General features: G+C 39.6%; 1 protein-coding gene across 1 annotated transcript; it reads right to left on the reverse strand.

Moving 5' to 3' along the window:
• Positions 1-354: 354 nt before the first annotated feature.
• On the reverse strand, positions 355-21,372 carry lmln (leishmanolysin-like (metallopeptidase M8 family)). Its single transcript, XM_053328682.1, has 16 exons — positions 21,094-21,372; positions 19,668-19,771; positions 19,388-19,418; positions 18,427-18,509; positions 16,530-16,647; positions 12,060-12,238; positions 10,020-10,125; positions 8,242-8,336; positions 7,198-7,315; positions 6,765-6,872; positions 6,487-6,674; positions 5,831-5,963; positions 4,289-4,448; positions 3,895-4,025; positions 2,398-2,608; positions 355-455 (listed from the first exon to the last, which is right to left on the reverse strand). The coding sequence occupies exons 1-16, from the start codon at positions 21,226-21,228 to the stop codon at positions 355-357; spliced, it is 2,001 nt and encodes a 666-aa protein (XP_053184657.1). The 5' UTR covers positions 21,229-21,372.
• Positions 21,373-21,949: the final 577 nt, after the last annotated feature.

Genomic DNA, 21,949 nt, shown 5'->3' on the forward strand with positions numbered 1-21,949 from the left:
GCACTCATTCACATCTGAATGAGGTTCCAGCAAAAAGATCCCTGACAGTGGTGAGAGATGAACATACAGTTGTTAATGAAAAACTGAATAAACTGAGGAATGGAAGAGTGCAGGTCCTGAGGAAGGATTGATGGAGTAAAAACTGGAAAGTAAAATTTACAGAGGACAGAGGGGGAATCAAAGGATGGAAGGAGGGGAAGAAAGGTCTGCAGCCCAAATCCACACAGGGCTACAGATGAGTGTTATCAACTCTTGTCGACTTTTTCTTTTTTACATATTGTCCGGCTACCTTGGTGTGTGTGTGTGTGTGTGTGTGTGTGTGTGTGTGTGTGTGTGTGTGTGTGTGTGTATATATCAGCTGCAGTGGCAGAGCAGAAGTCCAGCCATCAGGGGAAGCAGGTTGAGTAGTAGGAGCCACAGAGTAATGACCAGACCTGGAGAACTGGAGCATGGGTCTGAAATAAACAAACAAACAATTAAATGGATATGAACACCTGTATTTCACAACTACATCAACCAACCACCCACGCTGAATATTAAAGCCACTACCTTGGATAATCTAGCCATGAGATCCCAAGAAATCTGTTATGTGGGTTTGTTTGTTTTCTTAAGTCAAAATAAAATTTGTATTCTCCTGTTTCTGTGAAAAGAAATATAACTTAGTGGAAACTGGAGTGGAGTATTGTATGGTGTCATGGAGTGATGTTAACTCCTCCATGTCTCCCTGGTGAACAAGTATTAGTAGACACATAAATATTATGGGTGTAATCAAAACCTGATATTGTATTTGCCGTTGTTGTCCAAGAACTATTAAGAGTAAGACATGTCACACTACTGTACTGAGGGACATATTCCTTCACCAGGAGTGTAGTCACACTAACAGTAACACACTAGTAGTACTAACAGAGTCTACACAAAGTAGCTCCAAGTAGAGGCAAGGACACACGTGGCAGCTGTTGACCTGATAGTGGAAATGATTTGGGTGTAAGGACAGATGGGACCAAGTTGGAGTGAATCTGTGTCAGTCCATGTTGAGTAGTAGTGTGTGAGGTTTGTGGTGTTGAAATAGAGGTACAGCAGATTGAACTGTGAATAGAGACAGACAGAGAAGAGAATGAATGTCTCTACAACATCAAAGAGCTGCATAGCTGTACAAAACCTTCATTTTGGTTCATTTAACATTTAAGTTTGAGGACAAGTTGCACTGTGTATTCACATTTGTTTTTAGTACAAGCACATGGTTGCCTCCATGTTTGTTTTGGTACATGACACACAATATTTTGCATTGTTCTCATGAGATTTGCTGAATTATCTCACCAGAACTCAAGTCATTACAGAGCAGTGGACTGTGTGATCACTCAGTTCTACAGTTTTTTGTTCCATCCTGACTGTGACTGTGGTCTGTCCAGTCTTTGGAGGTTTCACATCATCTTTAGGTATGTCTTCAGCTTAGGAAGGAGTTCAGAAACTGTCCTAGTAAAGTAAATACTTGTAGCAAATACAAAGAAATAATGGAATAATGCTTAAAACAGAAATAAAACATTTCAATTAAAAAACTCCATTCAGTAAATCAAAGCATAAAAATAGCCTTCCATGGCGTTAAAGCTGGAACATCAGTACAACATCATCCTGCATTAATGATAGGAATCACTGACTCTTACATTATCTGTTGTCTGCAGCTGCTTCATACTATAGCCTGCGGCACCGCTCATATCTTAATAAATCTAAAAGCTCTGATTGGAACAGTGCTGCACCAGAGCTCAGTGCCGTTATGCACAATCATTCACTGTGCTTCCTTTCATTAACCAGGCTGCTCACACCTGTACATGCATCAGATGGTTGCTTATAACTCACTATTCTGCCTGTTTCTGGAAGAGATATCACATTATTGAGGCTCATCAATCCTATGCACCACTAACTACATTCACACTTTTATATTTTATTGCTGCTGCTGAATAATATGATATAATGTGTCCATTTACCATGTAATAAACAGTAGGCTAAGTACTGAAAAGCTGTCATGCTCCACTGTGATTGGCTCAGCTGTTTCAAAGCTATGACACTAGTGATGTGATTGGCTGAGATTGCATTTATTAATCAGCACACCTGCTGATCTATGTTCACCTTCATCCAGCCCTTTTAAACTTTGTTTTAATGTCAACGATTATGGAGCTTTAGTCTTTAGATAACTTGTAATTAAATGTGTTAATTTTATCCAATTTTACTCCAAATAAATGTATGATTTTCTAGATTTGACCGAATCCAGTTTCATTCATCCACCAACTAATAACTAAATGGCAGTTTTAGTAGTAGATCCTTTTAGATCTACTAACTTTTCCAGTAGAGAAAAACTTTGAAAGCATCAGCACATGTATAGTGAGGAGGGGTGATACTGACCAATGGGGTTACTCCTGGAGATGTTGATGGGTGGGAGCTGGTAGGGGAGAGGGCAGTCATCACAGAAGTCAGAGCAGGCGGGGCAGATTAAGACGCCGTTGTAAACCCAGTCGCTTACTCGGACGCTTACGCTCAGCAGCTGACCTTTACGGAAGCAGGAGAAGGAACGATCCTGAACGTACACCATGAGGCCCTGAGCTGAGCATGACACCTGCAGCACACAAACCAAGTATGAAACACACACTCAACACATTTACAGACATAATTCACTGTACACATTTATTAATCCTGTCCATACACTAAATGTTTCTGAATTAAATACCTTCAACACTAATGACTAGACTGCAGAATTGGTCTTGGAATAAGCATTTTCAACCCTGGTTTGATATTAAAGGGGGAGACTGTTCATACCAAATGTTTCCATTAGGTGCTGTGTGTGGTTCAGTCACCCCCAAATAAACCACTGACCCTGTTTACACCTGGCATTAACTCACATGATCCAATCACAAGTGAACAGTGCTAAATGCAAGTGTAAATGACCACAAAGATGCATTGTGATCTGGTCACACTTGCCCAGGTGGTCTGACACACATTTGACCAGCATTTGTGTCAGGGATAAAAACCAAATGGGCCACATTGTGAAGGTCACAGGTAAGCTTATTGGAACCCCGCAGACTTCTCTGACAGCCATCTTTGACAAGTGGGTCCTCAATAAAGTTAGGTCTATACTAGACTGTGTAAGCCACCCCCTCCACTGTAACTTTGAGACCCTCCCCTCTGGCCGGAGATGTAGAGTTCCACTATACAAATGTAACAGGACCAGAATCTCCTTTGTCCCCAGAGCGATAACCCTGCTAAATTTGCACAATACTCACAGTCTTAAATTTTCTTTTTAGTGGTTTTAACTAAGCCAGACTTGATTGTTGTCTGTGATTTGTCTGTCTTGTTTTTTTGTTTTTGATAGTTTTAACCTGTCTGCAAGTCAAGTTTCCCTTAGGGGACAGTAAAAGCAACTGAACTGGGACCACATATGTTTTGAAGTATCCTGATGCATCCCTGCAAGGATGTAAGAGAAAAATACGTCATCAATGCAGGACATGGAGATTATTTTAGTAAAAGCGTGCAAGTGGTTAAAGTAGCAGTATTCCTAACAGTTGGAAATGCCCTTACATGTATATACATTTTTGAAACATTTTTATTAGACATGATAACTGTGAGCGGGGCACTTTGACCTTCTAGCAGAAGGGACAGCAGTAAGTAGTCACATGTGGTAAGCTTGAGACACACGATAGAGACAGCTATGAACAGAAATGTCTCTTATCTGCCTACTTGTGATCAGATCACCCAATAGGCATAGTAATGCATCTTCACATGGCAGCACCACAGTCAGAACAACTGAGTGACACATGTTGTTTATTATTGTGCTATGGTGTTGTGTGTAGTCACTGGGTTTCAATAGTGATCCACGTAAACTGTTGAGAATTGTATTGACAGTACCTTGTAGCATCCAGACCCCCAGTCAGGGAAAGTCATCTTCCTGGTGCACTGCTCCATAACAAAGGCTGACTTCTGATACAGACACACAGAGTCTGGTCCATATTGCTCTGCCCCATAATTCCTCCACCAGTCTGAGTACACACACAGAGATATTCACACTATTCATACAGACAACACTGGGAAGCTTTTAGTCATAGTATTAGCAGTAGTTCAGTAAATGCCTCCAAACTTCTCTACTGAGTTATAGTGATGATGCTGACAGTAAAGGTGTCAGTAGAATTCAGTTCTCCTCCTGAAAATGTAGGTAGTATGAACAAGTTTGTTAGAGCATACCTTAACGATGATGGAGATAATAACAATGATAGTAACAGTAGTAACAGATAGTCAGTGTTACCTGGCTGATTCTCAGACACTCTACAGAAGGAATTTCTTTGATACTCTCCACTCAGGTGCCAGCTAAACTCCTGGCTGAAGGGACAGTAGTCAGCGATCTCCACAGCGCCCCCAAAGAATGACAGCTGATCAGCAGCCACATCTGGAATCTGCTCAAAATACTGACACACAAACACATAGAATCACATATAGTGTTAGACCACAGTACTGCTTTGACATACAATTAGGGCTGGGCGATATGGACAAAATCAAATATCACGATATTTTAGACCAAATACCTCGATATCAATATTACAACAATATTGTAGAGATGACTGTCGATGCTTTCACAAAATATTTACCCAATGAAATCTTTGATAAATAATCATCAGTAATGTAGATGTAATAAAAAAGTGGGTAAAGTAAATAACAGAACCGCTAGAACAGTAAAGTCAGAAAATTACATATGTTACTGTAATGCAGCATTTAAAACCAGGAAAAGACAACTCTGGTGACATATCACGATATTACAATATCTAACATCTAAGACGATATTTTGTTTCATGTCACGATATCAATATCATTTCAATATATTGCCCAGCCCTACATACAATAGTAGAGCACATACAATTAGTTAAAAGTAGGGCTGTCAATTGATTCAAATATTTAATTGCGATTAATTGCATGATTGTCATGATTAATTGCGAATTTGGAATTTTTTTCTAAATGTATTGGGATATTTTTCAAGTGTTTAATACTCTTATTAACATGGGAGTGGACACATATGCTTGCTTAAACAATCCAGAACAATGAAACACTGCATGATCCAAAAATCTGTCAGTTATGATATCAGTTACAGAACTAGTTACATTTACTCAGCTGTTCTCTCACACACGTACGCAGGCGCAGGCGCAGGCACACACACACACACACACACACACACACACACATACACACACACACTGTATTGTTTATTTTATTTTGTTTTTACTAATGGCACATATTTAATCTCTTAACTTGGTTTTACGTATCTCATGTCTTTTATTGATTTTTGATTTTTGATTTTTCTTATCTATTTTTAATTTTATTCTTGATTCTGGTTTTCTTGGGGCTGTTCTTCTTCGTTTGTCCTTTTAGTCTGAGCCCTGTCATCACTTTGTCTAACATGTTCTTGTCCTGTACCGTCTGTCTGTGTGCTTAACAACATGAGATGACTGACTCACTGTAAAACTCATTTACCTAAACATAATCAGTTTTGTTGAGTAACACTCATGATCAAGTGCTACTCTTGTGATATTTTGAGTGTTTCAATAATGCTAGAGAGGCTGTTAACTTATAAGATATGCCACAACATGTCAACATAACCATAGAACACATGACAGAATATGATAGTTAACTCTGCTTTGCCTCTTCTCCTGATATGTCACCTCACATATGATACAGAATGGTAGCCTATGCCTGTGAGTGAGTGAGTGAGTGAGTGAGTGAGTGAGTGAGTGAGTGAGTGAGAGTGTGTGTGTGTGTGTGTGTGTGTGTGTGTGTGTGTGTGTGTGTATGTGTATACCTGGTATTCTAGTGGCAGTTCCTGTGGGTACTTCTGCAGGTTGCAGACAGCCACAGCCAGCTGGTCCTGTCTGCACGTCAGCTGAAGAGGAGAGGCTCGCACTGTGTTGCAATATGGTATCACAGCATGCCGTCTGCAACAACATATGCACCACACAACACTTACTTACACCATATTATATAGTATATTTCTGTGCTGGTCATTTCAGATCATTCAAGTTAAAGAATTCAATGTTTTTATTTCGAAGGTTAAAGAAAAAAAGGAAACTGGACATAAAAAGAAAAAAAAAATAATGCAAAAATGTCAATCTAATTCAGAAGACATAGATAGAAATGTACTGAACATCGAGCTTTTGATGAAAATCTATAACACATCGATACTTGACTGCTGGTTAATGAAACAAGCTTTTCAAAATGAATAAATCTGGTCTCCAGCATGCTCACAATCTGAACCATGACACTGGAACTGCACATATTTCTACTACTTGAGAGGAGAGCTCTGCAGACTTCCTGTCATAGCTCACCATGAGCCACAAGCAACACTTTCACAAGCCTGCTTGGTGCTGTAGTTTTTAAGTGCTAGAAGTGCTGGTAGGAACTACAAAGTGGAAAAAACATCTCATCAGAAGAGATTCACACAAAGAGTATTATTGTGACCTCTGCCTCTGTTTGTCCATCCAGAACTTGCAACTCTTCATGACAAAGTCACAGCCGAGGCCCCGGCCCCAGTCCAACCTCTGGGCCAGGCTGTAGTTGGCTCTGTACCAGCCACTATCCTCCATGATTGCCAGTGTCAGACGAGAAAACACACGGTTCTGGGTGTGTGAGCCTGTCATCGCCTCATTCTGAGGAGGAAAAAAGCAAAGAGTGAAGAAAATGAAAAACAAAAAGGAGAAACTAAAACTGTTCACTTGTCATAGAGAAAGTGTGATTACCTCCAGCAGTCTCTTCTCCCAGTGGTTGAGTTCAGTTCCAGTCCCTCCCTGGTTTTCCAGCTCCATTCCCTCCAAGATGGGGCAGTTAAAATGTCTCCTCGCCTCTTCCTGCAGGCACACAGAAGAATATACAGCTCCGTCAGTGACTGACAGTGAGTGTAATAAGAACTAAAGTAAAGGTACTGAAGGCGACAGTCTCCATCTTTTCCCTCTGAACTGTTTCCTCTATCATAACAGGGTGAAATCTCTGCTCTGTTAAATTACTGATGGGCACAGCAGACAGTAGCTCATGGGCCAATTAAGCTCTAATTTAAAGTTCTTCTCCAGATGTACTGCAGCTTAGAAATGAACCTTGTGTTGTATGTAGTTCAGCTGGCTTATGTGCTCATGTGTATCCACCTCTGAAGTGACTGAGAGACAAACAGCTTCTTACCACAACACGAGGTGTGACAAGGACGTGCACTTGGTGGCGGACCATCACCCCTCCTCTGATGTCCCACAGCCTGCTGACACTCCTGATCACTGCCTCACTCCACTGGTACAGACCCAGGCTGACACACACACACACACACACACACACACACACACGTTTAATATAGGACGTATAAGTCTGCACAGTAGAAGGTTAGCCGTGTGCCTTCAGCTAATTATTCTGTCACTTTTCATGCATATACTGTGCAACACTATGAAGGTCTTTGAGGAGAGACTGACTGGATTTGTCATGTAGTTTGAAGACACACAGCTTCCTTTTGAGCATACAAACATACACTGACACAGAAATTTCACTTAGATACATGCAGCTTTAAACTCTAGCCACTGTGTCCCCAAGTACATTTACACATCACACTACAGGTAAAATATAATATTGTATGTATCCCTAGGTAACCATGCACATAGTTGAGTATTGTACGTATCCCTAGGTAACCATGCACATAGTTGAGTATTGTACGTATCCCTAGGTAACCATGCACATAGTTGAGTATTGTACGTATCCCTAGGTAACCATGCACATAGTTGAATATTGTACGTATCCCTAGGTAACCATGCACATAGTTGAATATTTTATGTATCCCTAGGTAACCATGCACATAGTTGAATATTGTACATATCCCTAGGTAACCATGCACATAGTTGAATATTGTACGTATCCCTAGGTAACCATGCACATAGTTGAATATTGTACGTATCCCTAGGTAACCATGCACATAGTTGAATATGTCAAAAATAAATGTTTCTATTGGATCTATTGATGTTGGTCATTTAATTCTAATTAGGGAAACATAATGGGGGAAGGGTCTTCTCTACATGGGACATTATGAAACCATCATGAATCATGATAACACTTAAATTTACTCTCTGTCTGTAGAGAGGAAGCTAGAGGTTTGTTTCTTCTCTCATCATTTTGCTTTCACAAGCATCACAACTGGAAGTGAATGTGAAGTGAAAGCTGTTTCTAAACAATATAAACTGTATTCACCTCTCGTTGAAGGCAGGCAAGCCACTGGCGAAGCGAGGAGTCAGAGGCTTACCCTCATCGTCATGGTAGAAGGCAAATAGGCCTGCTGAAAACCCCTGGTGAGCAGAGGAGAAATCACACACACACCACTGCTGAGTCAATACATCCAGACTCTTCACACCACAAATAAAACAAATCACATCTTTAAGACAAGTGGTCAAATCAGAACTTTGTGTCTCAACTAAGGCTGTCACAATATCAGATTTTGACTGTATGATTATCATGGCCAAAATAATTCATAATAACAATATTATCATGATATTACAGTTTATTATAGACTTTTTTTTCTTCAATGGCCAATATGGTCATTAATATTCCAGAATTATGTAATTATGTAATGTTTTACTTGTGACCTGCCAAGGGAGTACAGATGTAAACTAGCTTTAAGCTCACACTGGTACAATACATCAAATGGCAACATTTATGTTTAATATTGTACAATGTCGCAGCAGATTTACCAGCGGGCGAAAAATAAGACAAAAAAAAAATTAAATATCAAAACTGAATTCGGCCCTGGGTCGTTTTTATCATTTTCTTTTTTTGACTTGAGCTTAAAATCAAAAGTCCTACAAAGAAAGCATAAGTTCCTTTTTTGTATCACATTCATAAACAAATAATGAAATAACAAGCCATTTTTTTACATTTTTCTCAAATGAATATCAAATGTACGAATGATACATGGACCCATATGATATGAAGCGCCCCTGAACGGAGCCTTCCTGGGCTCACATGGTAACAAACCCGCCCACAAAAACCAATGTGTCATCATGGGTTTTTTTTTTTTGCTGTCCAGACTTCAAAATCTGGATACAATCTGGATATTCCAAAAAAACAAATTTGGTCTGGCTGTCTAAATAAGGTGCTACACTCACAGAAACCGTGGTTATGTATTGACTTGTAGAATTGAAGTGGTTTATTGCAAAAAACCCAAGGAATCCACCGTACATCTCATATTATACACATCTCAGATGTCATCAGCCAGAACCCAATCATCAAATACATTCTGTTGTGAAACATTGTAAGGCTCAGTCACATCAGAAATATCAACAGTGAAATTTGCAAACTCAGTTTATTCTAATGGAATCACTGTGATCAATAGATTCACTTTTAAAGGGCGAAGTAAAGAGAGAAGAAGAAGAAGAAGAAGAAGAAGAAAGAGAGAGAGAGAGAGAGAGAGAGAGAGAGAGAGAGAGAGAGAGAGAGAGAGAGAGAGAGAGAGAGAGAGAGAGAGAGAGAGAGAGAGAGAGAGAGAGAGAGAGAGAGAGAGAGAGAGAGACCCCACCTCCACTCAACCTTGCAGCAATCCACCGCCTGATTTGGTCTGAACACATCCTTAGCAATCTTGTCCATTTGGAGGGAAAACATTCCCCTTCAACAATTCTTTTTTGAAAGGCATGATGTGCAATCGTGAGAACAAAGTGCCAGTACACAGAAGATAAAAAGAAGCTCAGAGTCACTGTGACTGACTATAGCTAGCATGTACCCAGCTGTGAGGCATGTTACCTGTTAGCTCTACAGCTACAGTCATTTTCCAAGTAACTCTGCAACGTGGTCACAATGTTAGCAAACTGCTACAACAAGACATTTCACAAAGTCTTTGTTATTAGGACACACTTTGAAAGACTGTGAACCTATCCTTTAAATCTAGTGAGCTTAGGTTCCAATACAGCTTTAATTAACGGTTTCAGCCATGCAGCTTGAGCTTCACAGAATTGAAAGAAGTGTGTTGTCATACTAACCAGAGCGTGGATGATCTCGTGTTTAACAGTGGAGAGCATCCCTTCAAACTCCTGAGGCTGAGAGGAGATCATGGCAGGACACAGGTTGGCATAGCCTGCTATAGGTCTGTCACACACACACACACACACACACACACACACACACACACACACACACACACACAGAATCACAGGGTAAATGAAGACATCTTGACAAGACAAACTGAGCCATATTGAGGCTGAATATAAATAATTACAGCATTAGACGTATCATTTTCATTCTTATGCAGATAGAGTTATACCTCCCCTACTGTCAACTCTGCTGATTTTTGTCATTTGGTTGCTTTTAAGGCCTGCTTTGAGTAAATGAAGTGTTTGATGTCTGTCTCCAGCTCTCCAGTCTTCTGACAGGAACTTGGGAATAGTTTTTGTAAGTTAAATGGCTTTTAACTCACTTGTGTGATTTTAGATCTCTATTATCTTATTTATTCTATTTATCAGTCCCTCCAGGATTTCGCGGGATTTTTTTCTGATTGTTGCGGCCTAAAATGCCTGATTTTGCGGCAGCATTTAAAAAAATTGCGGTAAATGTTGCGATGTTTTAAGCACTTTTGTTGCAATTAAATTGCGGTAGACAGTGAAAATTGCACACACACCATCTCTGATCTCATTGCACATTCAACTTGATATTTTGAAGACAGTTTTCACACCGTTTTTAACATTTTATTCGACAATATTTATGTCTCTCACAGACGCATGCACACACAGCACAGACACACATACACAGACAGAGATCAGTGATGCGCGGGTCGGCTTTTTTTAACACCCGACCCGCCAGGAGATCCAACCCGCCCCGAACCCGACCCGACCCGAGGAACAAAAAAATAAAGCCAGTGAACGTATTGCCATGGAACCTGTTTAAATTGAAGTAATAGATCATATACTGTAGGTAACAATGATATTTCAACAAAACGTATTTTAAATTGAAGAAGCGCAGAGCATATAATGATATTTATAGCTGATGACTCTCACAGATCGAGAGGTGAATTAATCTTCTGATCACAATTTAACTTTAGCGTCACTAAGCTATTAAACACATCCGTGTAGGTTATTATTGATTGAGCACAACCATAATGTTGATTCGGAGTAACACCCAACTGTGTTAGGACATAGCGTCAGGTTTGATCTGAAGAGATTGTGGAAAAACGGCACCATCAAGCTTCAGCTCGCTCCCGTTGCCATGGAGATTCAAAACAAAGCAGACAGAGACACACACAATGTTGATCTCCCTCACAGACACATGCACACAACACAGACACACAGATACAGACACACAGAATTAGTTGAGTTTACCGTCGCGGCAGACGGTATTTTTTGCCGACCTCACTCCTCCAATTTGCGGAAAAGTTGCGGTAAAGTTGCAGTGATTGGACAAAATTGCAAAGCCCGCATATAATCGCGTGGATTGGTTGAATTTGCGTTAATTGTTGCGATCGCGACATCGCAAATTCCTGGAGGGACTGATTTACTCTGCCATCTCATTTATTATCTTATTTATTCTGTTTACTCTGTCATCTAATTTATTATCTTATTTATTCTGTTTACTCTGCCATCTCATTTCACTGTTTTATATTATAAGTTTCTCATGTCCTTTGCTAAAGAGTAACAACCAAAATGTTTGTTGGGGAATATATAATTAATTTATTGTCTCACATAGAATAAAACATCACTAGTCAGTGTGTCAACTACTAGTCACACACACTCACTTGCAGTGTGTATGTATATCAGTTTATTGTGTAAACCTAGATCGATGAAAATAATTCAGTCTCATGAAACAGCGTGTTCAACAAGGTTTATATTTATTTTTATCTGTTTTAAATTATTTTATGGTCAGTTTAGATGCTTTAGATACTTTGTGGTGTTACTGAACTATACTGCGTTATATTGAGAGGTGTTTCTAATATTTTGTCCATCCCATTCATATGAATTAGGATACATCACCAAGCCTGAGTAATAGCTAACACATATAACAACATGCAGATGATGTGCTGTTCTCCCTACCTGTCCAGCTCTGCCTCCAGCTGGCAGTAAGCAGCGTAGGCCACTATGTTCTCCTGTCCACAGCGCTCAGTGGTGATACCGCTGACATATAGCACAAAGTCTGACCCTTCCACCCCAGGGCCATCTGGGGGGCCCAAGGGGCCACATGACTTCCCCGACTCACTGCACACCTTACATTGCTTGGAGAGAAATACACAAGAAAGCAGTGAGTAAAGGGACAAAAAGAGCAAAATCTGAGGGTAAAACTCCCCTGCAGGAAGAAGAGACAAACCCATGGCAGTATATGAATAAATAGGTCAAATACTCCAGGAAGTCTACATTTATTCATTCTTTCTAAAGAAAGGTGTGTAGATTCTGAGCCTCACATGGTCAGCATTAAGTACAGATAGCAGAAGGAGACATTGCAGTACTATTATTAGCCTGTGTGTGCAATAACCATAATGAGATTAACATCCTGACAATAACCTTCTTCATCTACCTTCATCCTTTCAACCTTCCACTCTGCCCTCCCTTCCTTGTTGCTTTATCAGTACATCCTTACCACCTGCCTTCTTATTCAGGTATTTCTTCTTTTTAGGCAGGAGAAAGACTCAATGATGGATTATTTTTACTTCTGCTTCACTGAAGCCACTGGTCAATTATAAAGCCTTTCACTCTATGTATTAGAAGCATTTTCATAATAAATTCACTCTTGAACATATTTATTCAATTGCTACCAAAATTAAGTCACAGATTGTTTAAAGATACAAAATTGAAATATGTTTAAAATTGTCGATATTTACCATAATGCAGTATATAACAAAACTGGGTTCACCTCTGGTCAATATGACTAAAATGTTAATTACAATTTGTTTCCCTTTTATACAGTTTCATTATAGAAGAAGAATGAATCTAATCTACTTGAAAAACAATATTAACTAAACTACAACCCCTGGCAACAAATGATGGAATCACCACTCTTGGAGGATGTTCATTCAATTGTTTAATTTTGTAGAAAAAAAGCAAATCACATGCCACAAAAGGAAGGACAGATGGAAGGAAGGAAGGAAGGAAGGAAGGGAAGAAGGAAGAAAGGAAGGAAGGAAGGAAAAGAAAAGAAGACAGGGAGGAAGGGAGGAAGAAAGGTAGGAAGGACAGACGGAAGGAAGGAAAAGAGGAAGAAGGAAACTGGGCCGTATTGAACGTCTCTGCGGGCCGGGTCTGGCCCACGGGCTGCATGTTTGACACCCCTGGTTTAGATGTTAACGATGGCTTTCGTTTGGCTTTTCTGTATGTAAATCCCATGTCCTTTAGGTGATTTCTTACAGTTCAGTCACAGACACTAGCTCCAGTTTCCTCCCATTTGTTCCTCATTTATTTTATTGTGCATTTTATGTTTTCAAGACATATCGCTTTCAGTTTTCTATCTTGACACTTTGATGTCTTCCTTGGTCTATCAGTATGCTTCCCTTTTACAACCTTACCATTTTCTTTGTACTTGGTCCAGATTTCAGACACAGCTGACTGGAACAACCAACATCTTTTGCAACATTCCATTATGAATTACCTTCTTGAAGAAGTTGAATAATCCTCTCCTTTGTTTCAACTGACATCTGTCGTGTTGGAGCTATGATTCATGTCAATCCACTTGGTGCAACAGCTGCAGACTAATAAACAGATTCAATCTGATGCGGGTGTTTGTTTTAGAACTGCAAATTACAGGGTGATTCCATAATATTTTCCTCAGAATTGACTGATTCCATATTTTTTTCCTCTGCTTGATCTTAAAAAAGCAATTGTACTGACTACAATAATATTCTTTCTTTTTTTTTTTTTTTTTTTTTTTTTTTAAAGTTTCTCAAAGCCAGAAAGTTGGCATTTTTGATAAAAATAGTTTTGTGGCATGTCTGTGATTTGTTTTTTTTTCTACAAAATTAAACAATTGAATGAGCATCCTCCAAGAGTGGTGATTCCATCATTTTTGCCGGAGGTTGTATAATGAAAGGTCCATGTTTAAGAACGGCAACAAAAGTCAGCACACCCTTAATTTAGTGAGAGTCCAGATTAGATCCTACTGTGCATGGATGATACCAGTCTACAACTAATCTGTGGAGATTACTTTCAGCTGCTCTTTGCTGGAGTTTTGTTGCTCTATATTACATTTTAAAATACTCTAAAGCTGTTCTAATGAATTCAGGTCAGGGGACATACTTGGCGAGCCCAGGTCATAGTTTTCATTTTTTTTTAAATAAAATGTTATGATTTTTTCAGTGTGTTTGGGATCACTGTCATGATAAAACATTCCTTTCCTGCCAAGCTCTTTGACACTAGGAGTGTTTCTCCTTCTTTTTATTCAGCATTTAGGTTTACAAACTTGCATTCATAGTCTATAAATGTAACGTACACCTTTTGCACCTCCATGTTTCACATATGCTGGTCACGCCCAAACCACACATGCTGGAACACATCTGACCCAAGTTCTTTTATTTCAGTTTCATCTGACTAAAAAATATTTGTTAAGCTTCTCTTTAGGTTCTTTGGCAAAGTTTACTGAGCAGTCACTGAAAATCTGTGTTTTCCAATGCAAGGTTGTATAAATAGTGAATTGTGTGTGCTGTCATTTTTCAAGGATGGTCACTGCTCTGTTCTGTTATTGGTAGTGTGTGTCTCCCTGAACCTCCTAGCCACTGATGTTACTGTGTTTTGGCTTCTGTTCAGCAGCCTACTGATGAACTTGTACCCTCTCCCATCTTTATGAAGTCTCATAATCTGGTTTCTTACTTGTTCAGGCATTCCTTCCCATCTGGAGCCATGCTACATGAGACACAACCCAGACTAAAACTGAGAATGTTGTAGTGTTCACAGGTTCTTTTATAACCTTGTTCAGGCAAGTATTCTGAATTTTAAGTCACCGCAGCTTTATGAAGCGGCTGCACACAGTAAATAAAGCTCTTTCCATGGCGGCTGCCAGAGGAAACTCCAGCCAGTTTGCTTAAGGAGGCAACATCTCACGTGTGCTTTTCCCCACTGAAATCTATGAGCTGGAACTCCATCACTGTGTTCAGCTAACACAATCACCAGATCTACAGGAGAGCCTGCTGCAGCAACCTCACCGCTCCCAATCTCCCTACAGAAGGAAGGAAGGATTCTTCCCATTGAGTGGACTCCATGCCGCTGTGTTTCACTGCTGACCCGCTGTATTGCTTGTTAAGCTTTATTACTCATTTGTTTTGATTGGATGGAGTCCATTTTGCTGTTATACTTAGAGGAGTATTTCAGTTAGCTGTCTGTTTAGTTGTGTTCACCACACTAAACTGTTTGTGTTGTCCCACTTGGGACTGATGATGTGTTTGTGTCATCGCGGGTGGAAAGTAAGTTACTTTGTCAGTTAAAGAGTCAGACAGCGTGTGTACAGAATACACATGCAATCTATATCTGTGCTCTTTGTGGACAAAGTAACCACTGCTCTTCCTCTCTATCACAGGACTCCTTTTCTCTCTCCTCTCCTGCTACCAACACATCCACACACTCACACATCTACTCCACACACCAACACATCCCTCTTTCACATATCTGGCGGTCAGATAGCGTGGTACACAGCGCCCCTTACCACATATAGCTGCTGTTTTGTGTGTTTAGCATTAATTGGTAGATTAGATATTGACATTGTGAATCATCAATTATAGCTTTAAAGAGAAGTCCTCTTGTCATTATTGTGCAGAGTTATTATGATAGGTGGCTGATTGAGGGAGTCAGTGCTCAGATTCAAACCTTCACCATTCACTTGTGGGTGCTGACATCCCAGATATTGTCAGCTGCAAGTGAACACATTTATAATTATATTTGATAAATATAAATTATAGCTAATAAACAAACATGCTCCTACCTGATCTCCAACAGATGTATTTTGAGGTCTGTGTTTTAATCTAATCTACTTAAACTTCAGCTGCAATCAGTCTTATAAACCTCTGTTGTATTTAACTTTCAGGATGTGAAAACAAAAGATGTCAACTTGACTGACTGTATGCAGAACTCAGGTAATGACTGGTGTGCATTGCTCTGAGAAGTATGCCCTGAGACTGCTGATCCTGCTGTTACTCTCCACTGTCTATTGTGGACTATTTTAACAAAAATGTAACTCTTGGTTAAAAGTTGTAAAATGCACATATGTCAAACTACTGTATGTGTTTGCTTGCAGCTTTACGTCTACTCTTCTCCCTCCTCAGCTGAGTCATTCCATTCCTTGGTCAACAAACTGCTCATTAGCTGAGGTATGCCTTTAGAAACTAGATCACACTAAACACTGCTAAGTTAGTATTTTTGACCACAGTAAATAACACAGGTATCAAAACAATGGATAAACATTGAGTGAAACATAGTTAGAACTAATGTGTAACAATATGAAACTTGTTTCCAAAAGCTACAATAGTTAAGGCTGTTTGAAGTTTCTATTACATTATCAGTTATGTGTGAGCAATGGCCCTTGCTGACCTGCAGGTGGTGCTGTGGAACAATGACAGGGCCACAGCGGGTGACATCTGCACAGGCATCCTGACAGTAGCGATGAGGGTCATCTCTCTTCCTCAGGTACTGATTGGTTGCACATTGTCTGACATGACACAAGGTAAGTAAGTCAACCAACGTTCATTTACTTCTGCATTGTACATAGAAAAAAAATACATTTTTTGTTGAAATAACATAGGTAGAAACTTGCACCTTTACATAATGCCAAATGTTAGAAAGGCTACAGAATGGAAACACAGTAAAAGCTTTTTAATATCTACTTTTTCCTGCAGCAATGGCAAAGGCTTATGGGCTGTCCACACCTAGAACTATACTCATAATAATAATGATAAGAGCATCCTCACTTATGAGAGATGATGTTCTGTAAACTGTGAAAAGAACGCGCTGTGTCAGCAGCTAATGAACACTTACAACTTGTTACTGCTGTATGTTGCACAGAGAGAGAAAACAAAGTCAGAAGTGGATGAGTTCACAGGTGGTTGCTGATTTAGTGTGAATTATTTCAGGACACTATAATTGCTGTGAGGTTTCAATATTTACAGACTAAACTGCACTGACCAATGGTAGCAGACACTAAAGCACTGAAGTTCAAAGAGGACCAGCTCTTACTGTGCTGCAGCAGGGACATACTGTGTGAGCAAGGCTCTGAAGCCTAAAAGGATCACTAACTTGGTCATTTTTTACATTATAATGGAGAAGAAAGTTCCAGTAGCATTGTATAATCTAAAGAAATCACTCCGGGTCTCACTCTGTTCCAACTTAAAGTACATCAGTCTGAGGTGAGAAAGGAGCAAAACTGCATTAGAATAAATAAATAAATAAATGAATAAAGCCATGAATCAATGTCAGAATAATAATAATAATCATGTATGCAGGTGTTGAAGTTTTACTGGAAATGTCAGACTAGATGGTATTGCTACCATTCATCAAATTGCTCTCAATGATATTATTTGCCACTGTAGCTGTAGTTATAGTTGTGTTGTGGACTCCATCCACTTGAATTAGAACCATTTATAAAATATTTGTAATTATCCTTATAGCTATTGTTGTTGGTGTGGACAGCCCTTAAATCCCAAGATTTTTAGCCAGTCTTTTCTGTATGGTGCCTGTCTAGTAAAGACATGAAAGAATAATAATAAGAAAAACAACTGTTTGAGACATCCAATATCAAAATAAGGACAGGTTCACAGTTTTCTATGTCTCTCTTAAAACAATAGCTACCCAAATCAGTACGGAAACTTTTTTTCTTGCCATAATCATTCCTCCTGTTCACACTGACTGTTCTGTGTAAAAATGCTAATATGAAGCTTCAGTCATCTATATGAGTCAAATCTTCATCTTCTATGTTTCAACGTTACAGTGTTTTTAGTAGCAAAGTCTTTTTGTTACTATACTTCCACCACAGCTCAACAGGAAACACTGAGAGGGAATCTGATGGTAAAAAGACTGTAAATGTGTCAGATATCACTTGATATGATTAACTCACACTGATGAAGCTCAATACAAGCTGATCATCTACTTTGATATGACTGTGTGGACACACTGTGGGTACAGTCCTCCATCACTTCCATTGAAAGCACATTTAAAGGATTGATTTCAATAGTCAGTATGAATAGGAGGAATGATTTCACTCTCTTTCGTTTGGTTAATACACATTTGTGAACCTGTACTTTAAAAAGGTCCACCACTACTCTCACATTAAAATTGCATTTATTATTAAGCACTAAGGGAGAGGCAGTAGTTTCACACATCATACACACATATTGGCTCCTGGATGGATCAATTGATCTGTATAAGCAGTGTACATGGATGAAGCAGACAGTGTGTAGTGGATTTATACGTTATGATGTGACAGGCCACATACCTGCTGAGCAACACAGGCCCCACCCTGTGCCTCACACTGAAGGCCCTCTGCAGGTAGTCAATAGCCTGGGGGAAAAGCTTGTCCTGAGAAAGACACACACACACACACACAAGCACTGTTTCAGTCTGCTGCACCTCTAACTACACACAGCATCACTGATGGGTAAGAACGTCAAACACTGGCGTTTAGCAAAAACAAAATTATCAGCTACGTTACTCTTTTTCTCTACAATAACAACAAGCACCATGTTAATGTTAAAACCTTCCAAACTGCTTTTCTATATAAGTGGATACAGGTTGGCTCTCAGCAGCCACTTTTACCTACAAATGATACTGTTATATGTACATGTCCTAAACTGAGATTGAAGGTGAGCACCGTTCCTCCTTTAGCAGATGAATGAGAAAACCCACTCTGCATATCATTCTGTACAGTGAAGAGAAAAACATTCAACTGAAGGACCAAGAAAAACACATTTTTGAGTGTAGAACTATTTGATTCTTTTTTATCTAGACAGTGTTGTTTTTATTTTATTAAGTTTGGATTGTCAACCCTTATTTCACTTATTTTCTGATCTTTGTGTCTGGCTTATTGAGCTTTTTTTGTATAACTGTAATTTTGAAGTGCCATTAGTTTTATTGTTGCTGTTATTGTGTGGACATGAGGAAGACTGCTGATCATTTTGTGGAGGCTAAAATAAAGAGTAACGAATCAGAGGATGGCATACACTCCATCTGTTTGTGTCTCCACAGATCTACTTCCTTAATTGTTGCACGTTTTTATCCTGGTTAATTATCATGGTGAGTGGTGAACTCAAATTCAAGCTCCAAAACATCTGTTCAGCAGTCTGTAAGTGACTTCACAGCCAGGTGCTACAGTCAACCAGTAATGGTCCATCTTATTATAGCTTTTCATTTCATTTACTAAAAAGTGATCTACACATCAAGTTCTTAAATGTCCTCACCTTTACCAGTCTCCTCTTGTCTGCAGGAAGCCTGAGAAGAAAGAGCACAACCACTTGACACAGAAAACAACATGTACACATAGTAGACAAACAGTGAGTACAACTCACACCTGAATCATGCCAATCAACAGACACATTCAAATCTCAGGCTCAAGTGTTTTGGTTTTTTTTTTTTTTTTTTTTTTTTGATTTGTAGAACTGTTGATTGCTATACATTCAACATTAGCCGTCAAATGTCTGCTTGCATTCATATTATCTTATAAGCTGCTGCATTACTCACTGGTCAACGCTGTAGTCATAAATGATTTTAATCTTCAGCTGGAGGTCATCAGGAGAGCTTCTTTTAGTCAAGCGCTCAGGCCTCAAGTAAACATGATGGACAACCTAAGAGAGGACAGGGGAAATCATAAGCAACCAAACATATTTGACCAGTAAAGACAATCAAACAAACTGGCTACTTTTAATTTTATTTAGAACGCACTTCACATTTGAAGCAGGTAAAAGCATCAATATAAAAGACAGATAAAAACATAAAACATCATAAAAGCACCAACCAGCAAGGTAATTGCTGGTTGATGTAGTTGTTTTTTCTTGAAAGGGGGGGTGGGGGGGTGGGGGGGTGTCATAGATCCACTGGTGAGTCAGGAGGGACAGCTTGTATTGAATGAAGTGAATGGAGAATCCATGACAGGGGAATAGGTGAAATGTATAGATTGCTATTTTAAATTATGATGTAGTATTTATCATAATAGTACATTTTATGGAAATTCAATTGAGGAGTTTTAAAGAATATTCCAAGGGACTATGATTGGCTCTGTGTGGGCCATCTGTATCAGGCCCACAACACTGCGTGCCATGAGAGTAAACAAAGTCTGACTGACTCCTCCACTCATCTCTCCCTCTCCTCATTCCTATCATCTAATTAAAACCTTTTGTAATAACAGCAACGTGATACAGTTACAATATAGATACAATTCACACAATTTTAATATGTCATGTTTGCAAAGATGCCTGAGTATCATATGTTGTTGCCAGGGAAACAGGCAGAATGAATGAAACACTCCTCATATACCTTCTCCTGCAGCTTCATTGTGTTGGGCAAAGGTTGTACATTACATTTATTGCACTGACTGTACATTAAGGTTATTGTAAATTCTGTACATTACATTTATTGCACTGACTGTACATTAAGGTTATTGCAGATACTGGTTACTGCATGGACTTGACATTACAGTTATTGCAGGTTGTTGCAGATAGACTACTGTATATTACAGTTATTACATAGACTACCTTACAGTTATTGCAGATAGTGTGTATTCGGTCGCTGCATAGACTGTACATTACGGTTGTTGTCATTAGACACAGTTTACTGTGGGGAGGGAGCCTCATGTTAGCCTGTTCGCTTTCTAGCTAACCACACCATCCATTCAAATCACTGTCACCAAATCCGAATTGAGTGGAAAATTGAACTTGCTGAAGAATTTCCTGTTTGATGTAACACACATTCATATTGCATGTCATACTGGAAATTGGGTATGGTTCTAGTTAGTGTCAATCTTAATATTTAAAGTAACGTCGATGTTACATAGATACCGTAAAGCTATTATCCAGTGCAATACCAACGTTGATTAGCCACCACAGCTAGCTTGCTAACTCAGCTATCTTAGCCCTCAGGCTGCTTCTCAGCAGAGCACACACAGGCTCACCTCAGTGGGAGAGGGCACTCGGTGTTTGCACGTCCCATGACAGCTCGCTAACACAACAAGGAGGGAGAAGATGAGGGCCGGGCCGAGGAACCAGGACACGGACGGCTTGCCATCCCCGCTTAGCCTCGGCTCCATCCTCCTATCAGCCCGAAGACCTGGGCACGGCAGCCCGCAGTAAACAGAACCTCCGCCGGTCCGGTCCCCGCTGTGCTCGTTTCATTCATCGCTTGCTGGGTGAATCAGAACATGTTAACATTCCGGAAAAACAGGCGACGTTAAAATATGAAGAGAAGAGATAGCAGTGCTGGCCGGGAGAAACCCAAACTAAATCTGTGGCTGACAGCTGCAACGGGTCCTGGTTTGTTGCTGACGGTCAGCTGGGAGGACTAGCGGTGCTGCGAAGATCGTCGGTCTCCAACACAATGAGTTCTCAAATAAATATATGTTGTACTTTCTCGGTTGAGAGAGACGGAGAGACGAGGCACAGAACTCCAAAGATTTTCTCTGAATATGAACAGTCACTCTGAAAATTATATTTTGTACGGAAACCTTCATATATTTGTCCCCTGACATGGCTGGATTAACCCACTAGGAGGCAGAGATTAGCTGTATATTGTAACAAACCAAACACTCAGGTCTCTATATAGCCTAGTGGTCTCACTGGTCTCACTTTACTTTTATGTTCAGGAATTATAGTTTTTAACTCCTGTTTAGTTTTACCTATGCTAACCCATAAGACCAATTCAAAAATTATGCTATATATTTATTTATTTATTTTTACCAGTATGGGAATATTAAAACATAACACACACATCTCCTCTAACCATAGCACTACACCAGGTACACCTGAACCATG

This window comes from Scomber japonicus, chromosome 11 (assembly GCF_027409825.1).
Source record: "Scomber japonicus isolate fScoJap1 chromosome 11, fScoJap1.pri, whole genome shotgun sequence".
Taxonomy (NCBI): domain Eukaryota; kingdom Metazoa; phylum Chordata; class Actinopteri; order Scombriformes; family Scombridae; genus Scomber; species Scomber japonicus.

What these genes read in the sequence shown, in the direction of transcription:
- lmln (XM_053328682.1), bottom strand. Translation starts at nt 21,228, where the DNA reads ATGGAGCCGAGGCTAAGCGGGGATGGCAAGCCGTCCGTGTCCTGGTTC. An exon ending in TATGACTACAGCGTTGACCA is followed by an intron (nt 19,419 to 19,667) that starts GTGAGTAATGCA and finishes CTTTCTTCTCAG; the next exon opens with GCTTCCTGCAGACAAGAGGA. An exon ending in TTGCCTGCCTTCAACGAGAG is followed by an intron (nt 7,316 to 8,241) that starts GTGAATACAGTT and finishes TGTGTGTGTCAG; the next exon opens with CCTGGGTCTGTACCAGTGGA.